The 9848-nt window shown below is 45.7% G+C and overlaps 1 protein-coding gene across 1 annotated transcript; it reads right to left on the minus strand.

Annotated features, from left to right (window-relative positions):
- Positions 1-3101: 3101 nt before the first annotated feature.
- LOC138607638 (serine/arginine repetitive matrix protein 1) lies at positions 3102-8492 on the minus strand. The gene is made up of 2 exons (XM_069680277.1): positions 6948-8492; positions 3102-4138 (listed from the first exon to the last, which is right to left on the minus strand). Exons 1-2 carry the CDS (start codon positions 8031-8033, stop codon positions 3242-3244), a joined length of 1983 nt encoding a protein of 660 aa, XP_069536378.1. The 5' UTR covers positions 8034-8492; the 3' UTR covers positions 3102-3241.
- Between the last annotated feature and the right edge of the window lie 1356 nt (positions 8493-9848).

The raw sequence follows: 9848 nt of genomic DNA on the forward strand, positions 1-9848 counted from the left end.
AAAACAGCAACTCTAATGCCAGCGCTAATGTATTCCTAAATGAAAGTCAGTTTGCATGCTGTAGAGAAGCCAGTTTTTTTAGCATACAAATGAGACTTCATTTGAAACTTTATATTAAAATACACATGAAATATTTACTCTGTAAGCACACTCATTTAACATTTATTGTCCCAGGATAAATGTTTCCACGAGATAAAGAGCGCCCATTGTTTCTTGTTCATTTCTGGGGGAGAGAGGCTTTGCAGGGAGGATCTACTAAATCCAGAGGCACATATGGGAATGTATAGCACGTTGATCTTTGTGGGCTTACAGAGATATAGAGTCAGGAGGGATTAATTCATCTCATGTTAAGCCAAGAGTAAATCAGTAATCGTGATTGTCCTGAAATTGGCATCAGCTAGATTGAATTCTATGATAAAAGAACTACATATTCATCTCATAAACTACCCAATTAACCAGTGATTTAATGACAAGTCTAACCATGACTGTAACTATAAAACACCTGCAGAGTCTCCTACTCGTAATCAAAGCATCCCGTAGCAAAGATGTGACGATTTCAGACTCCAAATTTCAGTTTTGTGGCCTCCTAGAGAAAAAAAGAGACACTTTGTTCTCAAGCTGGTTGTTACATTGAGTAACAAGCCTCTGTAGCACAATAGCTCTTTGTTAACGAGCAGTTCACGCCGTCTCTGAGACACAGAGCTGCATCTATGCTGTCATCCAGACCTGAAATACATATCACCACTGTGAGCTGGTTACCATCTGGTACCAGTAAAGATGTTTACTTTCAACTTTTCCCCCTGTAGTCCAAACATCAGGAAAATATACACTATGTACTGCCAAACACTGGCTTACATTACAGTGGCTAGCATTTATAAAAGCCTTGATTAGAAACATTTAGCTAGCAATGTGGCTCCAGGGATGGCATTGTCATTCTGTCGGTGCGACGCAACAAACTGAAATATCTTAACAATAACTAAAAGAAACTTTCTACCAGCAACCTTAGATTGATTATCCTCTGACTGAATTTTCCTGTTGTGAAATAGTCACTGTACCATTGGCTTGGTATACGTCTATTTTCAACTCCATTGTCTTTAGGTCCATCATTTGGACCAGCTCAATGAAAGACACATTCTTTCCCCTTGTACGTACAGAAGTTATTTTTTAATGTAAAAGAGATCTTTCCATTATTCCATTCCTTAAAAAAAAAAAAAGAAATCCTGCTATCATTTTCTGTTCATCATGTAGCAGCTCCTCACTTTTAACTTATCAATCCTTTGGGGATGTCCAAAACCCTAGGTTGGGAACCACTTTCATCCAGTCAACATCAACTTCAATACAATAGTGATTGTTAGCATTCTAACAAACTAAACTAAACATTGTAATTTTTCATTGCTGTTGCTGTTGTCACTGCTAAGTGTTAGCATGCTAATGTTATCTTTTAACGGAAAGCAATCTTAACGTCATCAGGTAAGAATTTCACTTTATCCAATATTTTTATGACTTCACCATGAACCTTAGCTGTACTATGTTATTTTATTGCCAATTAGCAAGTATTAGCATGCTAAGTAAGATAGTGAACATTGTAGCATGTCATACATGTGTGTAAGCATGTTAATATTAGCTTTTAACTGAAAGCAATATAACGTCATCAGGTAAGAATTTCATTTATCCAATGTTTTAATGACATGGCCATTAACCTCAGCTGTACTTTGTTTAATGCTAATTAGCTAACAAACTAAACTAAGATGGTAAACATCGTAACATGTCGTTGCTAATGTATTAGCATGCTAATGTTAGCTTTTAAATAAAAGGAACATTGCAGCTAACAACAGCTTAATTGAGCTGTTAGCTTGTTGTAGAGTTTTACAAGTTTAAGTACATTTTTCTTAATATCAACAAATTCCTTGGAGAGACAAACACCAACAGTGAATTGATAGTACTAAAATGTATCTCATGTGTATATGATGCCTGATACAGTTCATTCCTCTGTGCCACCGTGATTTTTGTCCTAAAACTATTAAAAACGCATTAGCTAGATTGCTCCATTGCATTACATGTTCCTTCATTGTGATAAATGGAGGTTACTGTACATTATTTTGCAGCATAAGAGTATTTATCCACCTCTGAAAAGAGTCACCAAACAAGTACAGCCTGTTTTAGGAAACTATTGAGCCTTGCTGTAGCTACATCCCTGTAGGCTATTTAAATTTTACTTTTTCCTGAGTGTTGAGAGACGGATAAAAACACACTCAGTTTGGTCTTTTCATTTGATTTGTTGGTAACAAGAGAATTACAACTTTCTTTTATTCTTTAAAAGAGAGCCACCAGAAGGCATTGTAACATCAGACGACCTAACTGAATGCGCCATCGATTAGCTGCGCTGTGTTTATTTAATCAATAAGGCTTGGATTCTGTTTCTGTTTTCTCTGTTTCCTTTTACAACCACCTGCCCCCTATTTCTCCCTCTTTGCGTCTCTTGACATTTCGAGGGGAACAGATGGAGATTGTGGCCGGGTCGGTCAAGCCAGAGGCAGCAAAGGAGATGGGATTTTCGTAACACCAGGGGCCCGGTGAAGGGTACGACAAATGGCCAGCTGCCCCCTGTCTCTAGTCTGGTTCACCCCCTATCTGGCCTTGCTAAAATCTTCATATTTTAATATCCTTTTTGTCTCCGTACTATCACAGATCTCCAGGCCTGTGCCCTATCCCTCTAAGCTGTACTGACTTCTCATTACAGCATCGCGGCTCTTGACAGCAATTATCTAACCCAGACAATACTGATATATGTGACTGGATGTGTCTGGCTGCATAGGTTGAAGCACTCTGTTGCAATCGGTTCTTTCGCTTGTCATCTTGCAATAATTTCAATTTCCCTCATATTTCTATCTAATTAGGCCTTCTCCTTTGCCCTTTCACGGTGGGAATCTGAGAGCCGGGGAGCAGAGTGAGCATCTGTATAGCAGCTCTTGTTACCCAGACAGATGTTATGATGCCCTGTGTACGTTCAGCTTTAGTACTCCAGAGATTTGTATAGGAGAAAGAGAAAGAGGGAAAGGACGTCCGCAGAGCCAAGCTGTTCGTCCTGTACTCACCCCAAGTTGCGTCTTGTCACCTTGGAAACTTGGTCTCAGCTCAACTTGGCGAGCCTTAAATCACTCTCCGCTCTCGTGGTCTCGTGGCTGGTTGTTGTAAATATGGCTCTGTTCGATCAGCCTCCCGCTCCTGCTGCTGCATCGTCTCACACTGTGGTCGAGAGCAGCCGTCTTTTCTCAGGGTACGGGGGAGCTTTGCGGGGCTCCTTCGCTTTCTTGGTATTTTCCGAGTGTCTGTGGTGGGGATACGGGGGAGGCTTGCGACCTCTGCGGCCTTGTGCTGTTGTTGGTTTAGCCTCTGAGGGTCTGTGAACGGGCCCTGCTGAAGATGCTCGCCTCTCCCTGTCGGTGTTGGATGCAGTTTGAGTCTCTGATTTGGTGGGTGGGCAGCTGGCAGATGGAGGGGAGAGCAGACCAGCAGACGGGTGGTCACTTTGTGGGGTCTGATAAGCCCCAACTTTGTTCTCTTTTGTGACAGACGGGCTGTAGATGGGGGGTTGGTGATGCTTTGGAGACCTAGGGGAGGGAGGGGAGACCCTAATGGAGGAGAGAGGCCCGGGGGAGTGAGGCTGAGATGCAGGGCTGCTGGGGTGATGGAGGTTTACTGTCAGAGGGGAGAGACCCGGAGTGGGAGGCCGGACAGGGAGGCTTCTTTGGGGAGACACATTTGGGTCATTTAAAGTGAGGTTTTGCAGTTGAGGGGGGTTGGATGGTGAGAGATTGAGCCCACCTCGTCTGGGAGAAGACCCCAGACTGCAGGTGAAGCGCAGAGCTCGACTTGGGCACAGCAGCACGTTTGGCGGGGATTGGCTCCTGCTATGACGATCTCTCCTCAGGGTGCCAGAGCAGTCTGACGTTCCTGGCTGGTGTTCGCGCACTGAGGGCCTCTGATTGGAGCTTTCTACCATGACTTCACCTGAGCTGGAACCTGAACCTGAGCTGTTGTCGCCGGGAGGATTGGCCCTGTCGCCTCCTTCAGTTCCCTGCTGCTCCTCCTCATTCAGATCAATGGATGAGGTGAGATAGTCAATCTGATGCACCACCTAGAAAACACACAATAATGCATGAATACATACAGTCTGCTGATGAATAAAAGATGAAGATCAGTTTAGTTTTCACAGGGAGTTCTTTCAATAGTTGCATAAAGTGTTCTCTGTAATATCTTTCAGGAAACAGCCCCGCTGATGTCATAATGATGTCGTCAGGGTTACCTCAGCTTGAGGTCAGGGACTGAAAATTTCAAACAAAAAGCCAGAAAAATAAAACTGAAAGTATAGAGTTAGAATAATGTGGATGTTTAGTAGGGAGGTAAAACTAGTGCATTGTGGGAAATGTAGGAGACAGTGTTTCTGGAGCTCAACCCACACTAGCAAGGACTAAAAGTCTATTTATCTCCACCGCTGCTGCTTCGATTTTGGCAGCTCTTTGTCAAATCTGTCTTTTATGAGTCACTACACTTCATGAAGGTTTCAAGTGTAATTTACTGAAGGACCCTCTGTGAAAACCTGAAACTTCTGAGCCCAAGGTAACATCAGGAAATCATTTGATTTGTCAAACCGGCAGTCTAAAATAGAAATAAAACATTCAATTTGCATTCGTGAAGAAGCACTAAAACGTTGGAATCAGAGAGAATCTGTACTCATCACTGTGAGATGTGAAAGAACTTCAACACTGTCCTTTTCCCCTGTATTTGCAGACAGTAGTGCAGAGGGGGCAGGAAACTGTAGAGAGATCCAGCAGGCCAGATTCGAATTGCAGACACTGCGTTTACATGCTCAGCAGCTTAAAACCCTTATGTCACCAGTACACAACATTAATCCAAAGACCCTTCTTCCAATTTCATTAATCCTCGACAAAAACCTTGACAATATATATAAAACCAATCTTACCCTTGTAGGCTCAACAGTAATGGTGATATCAAGGTAAGGGTGCATCTGTTTGCCTGCCTTTATAATGTGGAGCATTTCAGATGTGGGCTCTTATAGTAGTGTGTTCCCACCAGATGTATAGCTCTAATCCGTAAGTATGTCACAGCAGCTACTACAGAGTGCAAAAAAAAAAGTGGGCCTAAGCCTAGAAAGGAAACATTACTACTGCTGGAAATATGTAGGATACATTTAGGTAGTTCCTCTTCTTGGGTAGTGAAAGTGAAACTTTACAATAGATCGTACACAATCAGACACATGCAAAGTGAGTGCACTGCAGGAGTATATGCACAAATATACACATAAACGGTTAACACAAAGACACAGATTGGTGGACGTTCACACACACACACACACACACACACACACACACACACACACACAGAAACACACATACATCCAATGATGGAGGCAGGAGAGATTGGAGAAAATTACACTGGGGAAAATATTTGACCTATCTCTCCACCTGCTCTGTGCGCACAGATAAATCCTCAGCCCTGCTGGAACAGATGAATTATTGTTTTGTTCTGTGTGTTCAACAACATCCTCGCTGATGTCAAAAGATGACCTGGTTTGTCTTTTCTTTTTTTATACTGTAGCTCTTTGGGCGAGGCATTTCATATTACTTTGAAGTGCAGTGTGTGTATGCACATAAAGTGACTGTGAGCAGGTGCTGCTTGTTAATGTCAGAAATCAGAGGAGATAAAAGAGCAGAGGGCCCATGGTTTTCATCTGCTACTCTCGAGGGTGTTTATTAAAAACAATGTGTTTGACCCCTCAGGTCTTTGCATATCGTGCTGATGAGCGCTGAGACGAGTTTGCAGTGGAGCTCGAGTTGCCTCTTTGAGTGTAACTCTGTTATTGTTACAAGCTTGAAGTTGAGTCAAAGTGCAGCTTTTGATCTGTCAAAATCAGATTTATTCCACTGTTGTATGAGAGGTCTTTAGTGTTGCTTTAATATTTGTACAGTCTCTGTCTAAAAGGCTTTACAGCCTCTTTCCAATTCCTTTTTATAGCAGTGACTGATTATTAAATAAAACTGAGGGCTGCTGCTCATGCAACAGAATGATAAAACAGGGCTTTGAAATAAATATGCGACCAAAGTCTTCTCGGGTGCCTTATCCTCCTTTGATCTGTCGCCGCTGTTGTGAAAATTTGGGAATTTTCGATCACAGTGTCTGCAAGCTGTCCCCTCCTCCTTCTTTCCCCCTTCTTTTTGTGCAGCTTATATGCTCTTTCATCAATGTTATATTAGTGCTGTCACACAAAACCTCGCAGCCAGGATGATGAGGTTACTAACTCGAGTTTAGCTGCGACCCCCCTTTAGATGCAGATCAAATGCGAGAGGCGAGATTTTACGTGTCGCTTTCACCGGACGAGGCTGAAATGCTCGGACATAAATGGATTATAAAAAGCGTCGGACGCGATCCAGCTGTGCCTGGAGCGACATCTGTCCATACGGACGGAGAGTGGAGGAGGAGGAGGAGGAGGAGGAGATGAGAGAGGAGACAGAGAGAGATGCAGAGAGGGGAGGCGACACAGCATCATATCAGCAACCCCTGAATGCATCATGCAAATGGGGCATATGTATTGTCTCAATCACCTCTATGTAAATGTTTGAGCGCGGGTGGTGTAAATGTTTGGAGACAGATGACAGAGGAGAGTTAGAGGAACAGTTTGCACACTGTGGCGGATTCAAGCTACCCTGCTGCTGACTTTTTAATGCATGCTAAATTCTGCTGAGGATGTGCATTGTTATCTACAAGCCCTTAAGGTTTTATAGCACAAGCATGAACATTTCCTGCACGAGGAAACATGTAAATTAATGAGGATGCAGTCACTGCTCTGTAGAAAATGATTGTAAAGCCAAAGTGGTTGAATAAGTAGCTTATTTCTTGTTCTTCCAACAGAACATCCACAACATTACCTCTCTCATTTCCTGTTGTACGTCCCTCAGCGCCGTCAGAACCTGCTCCAGGTTGTCCACCACTCGTTTGATCTGGTTTCGAACCACTTTCCTGCTGCAGCCTGCCTCCTTCCTCCGCGCCTCCCCTCCGTTGCTTGGCCTGTATTGGACCCACGTCTGGTTCTGGCCCAGGATTGAGATGCGCTCCAAGCCTGGTCTGGGTTTCCTGGGTCCTCTTAGCGTTGTGGTGCAGCCCAGGCCTCTCTGCGGGACCTCTGTGGAGAAGATGACTCCGTTAAGCGGCCCGTTGAAACCCTCCACAGGTGGTTCCCTCAGGTCCCTCTGACTCTGCGAGTTCCTGCTCTGCTGTTTGATGTAGCTGAAGCTGGAGGTGAAGCCATGCTGCCTCTCTATCAGCCCCCGACTGTCTGAGCTCACCCAGCTGGAGGAATGCCGATCTCTGTGACGATAGGTGGTGTAGTCCCACACCTTCGCCCTCCTGTCCTCACAGCCTACCACTACAGGCACCTTACAGTTTGTCTCCTCAGTAATAGGAGCAGGAGGGGGTCCCACTAGCGGCCCATATTTCCTTACTTGGGTGCTCGTCCCGTCATTCTGCGCCTGAAGGAGACTCGGGTGCCCGCTGTGGTTCCTCACCAAGGTGTGGTTGTCCTGTGCAGAGTTCTTGCTTAGAACCTGTGGTGTTTCTCCTGGACTGACCTGTGTGCTGGGGTTTGGTTGCAGCTCTGGAGACTGGTTCCACCTCGCTGGACTCTCCTCCCTCTGCTTTCCCAGACCCCCCTGCAGGATGTTGTGCCCCCTCAGCACCACTGGCAGCATCCTTGCCATCCCCACGCCATTGCAACGAAGCTCCCCCTTCTTTGCCCGATCCTTCCCCTGGATGGAGAAGAACCCGATGCCTTTGGCTCTCTCCAGTGGGGTCAGGTTGTTGCGGGCCTCCGAGCTGGATTTGCACTGTCCATTGAGCCCCAGGTCTCCACTGTGGTGGGGCTTCAGACTGTTTCGCAGCCAGGGGATGAAGTGAGGGGCGTGAGGCTTGAAGCCTTTCTGCTCCCCCGGCGCTGGAGCCCTGCTGTCAGAGAACATGGTGATGGATGATGTCCAGCAGCCTCAGAGACAGAAGAAGAAGAAGAGGAACAGGAGGACTCCTGAGACACAGAGCTTCCTCTTCTTTTTCCATGAATCTCCTTCTGCCTTTTCCGACACTATCCGACAAGTCTCTTTTCACCTTCTCTCTCCCTCTCCGAAAACTTTTATCTGCTTCTTCCCCTCCTCATCTCAGATCCCACCCACCCACTCCCCTTTCCCTGCCAAAGCCTGTTTCTGATTTTATCACCCTGCCTTTCTCCCCCTTGCCTTATCCCTCCGTTTCTTCTTCTCCTCCCACTATCCACGCCGTTGTGGTGCTCCTGAGCCCCTCACCCCCTCATCGGGCCGGCCTCGGAGATGCCTTGGAGGGCCTCTCTCGCTCTCTTGCTCCGTCTTCTCTCTCCGCCTGCCTGCGTCTCACTGGCTCAGTAGCAGTAGAGGCTTCCTGTCTCTACATCTCTCTCTCTCTCTCTCTCTCTTCCTGTCTCTCTACCCCCCCCACACTGCGCTGCGCTGCCTCCTCTTCTCTCCTCGCTCTTTCTTCCTCCCACTCCCTCTCACTGCTCTAACTCCCTTTCTCTATTACCCTCTTCTCTCCCCATCTCTTCTCCCTGCGACTCTCTGCTCTCATCTTATCATCCTCTGGCTTTGCAACTCTCTCCTTTACTCTCTTCTCCTCCTCTTTCTGTCACTCTCTCTCTCCCCACCTCCCGTTCGCCCGGCAGAGCAGCTGAACTAGTGTTATTAATCCCCCCGTTAGCCAATGTATACCCACGTGATTCCCCCTTGCCTCCATTCTCATCTGATTACTCCTTCCCCGGCTCAGCCCCCCACAATTAAATGCTGCTTAGGATACCAGAGGGGGTTTTAGAGGAGTAGGGGAGGATGGCAGTAGGAAGGGATGGAGGACAAATAGTAGGGGGCACATAATTGCGACCCACAAGATCAGAGATCAGCAGCAGTTTGACAGAAACTATAAGCTGCCTGACTATAAACAACAGCCTGCCTGTGGCACGGCTCTCCCCAGTTTATTCTAACTGTCAGCAAATAGTGTCCCGTTACATCCCTGTTGTTTTCCTGTTATTTTCTGCCGCATATCCAACTTCCATTTGTTCCAATTATGCAGAGACAGCTGCTATTTTCGGGTTTCTCATTCAAATTCCAATTCTTGGCTGTCTGGATTAGATTTCTTGTGTCTGACAAGCCCAAAAAAATGCCTCCTAGGTGCCTTTTTTTCACTCAACTGCGGCTGCATGGATGGGACCCTCCCTCCCCGGCAGCATCCGAAATGAAAAGACGGCAACGGAGCCACACAAAAAGCCCTGACAGTTTGCTGTCACTCAGCGGTGAGACACTCAAAGCATCTGTCATTCTGTTAGTCAGCACGGCAATGTATTCCTCTGGTAGTGCCCTGTGAATATATGACTTCATTCACTGACATGTTTTACAATACAGGTAGGAGGAGGGGAGAGAAAACAGACGGGGGGCTCTGTGTAATCTGCAGGCTAAGAAGATTCCTGCCTACATGTGGACAGACTGCTGTCAGCGAGTAATGACCGCTAGTCTGGATAAAAAAAACTATCAAGAGTGGAAGTAATGGAGCAGCCACTATTAATCCTTTAGAGGATTGTTCCTCACGGCATGCTGGTGCTCAGAGCCAAACGTCTATTTCTGTTCTATGGCGGGGTCGCTTCTGCATTTAGAGATTTAACCATGAATATATAATGTTATCTGTATGCATGTCAATGTTTAAAGGTTCAAAAGTGATAAAAATTTCCATCTAATTCTCAATTTAAAATAATGGTTACCACT

Source organism: Semicossyphus pulcher, unplaced genomic scaffold (genome assembly GCF_022749685.1).
Source record: "Semicossyphus pulcher isolate SPU_LCO1_2020_fin unplaced genomic scaffold, fSemPul1.0.p SCAF_4, whole genome shotgun sequence".
NCBI lineage: Eukaryota > Metazoa > Chordata > Actinopteri > Labriformes > Labridae > Semicossyphus > Semicossyphus pulcher.

Bases quoted from the DNA above. Each gene is read 5' to 3' on its own strand.
- LOC138607638 (XM_069680277.1), bottom strand. From the start codon at position 8,033: ATGTTCTCTGACAGCAGGGCTCCAGCGCCGGGGGAGCAGAAAGGCTTC. The intron at 4,139-6,947 runs GTAATGTTGTGG...TGTGTTTTCTAG, and splicing joins TACAACAGGAAATGAGAGAG to GTGGTGCATCAGATTGACTA.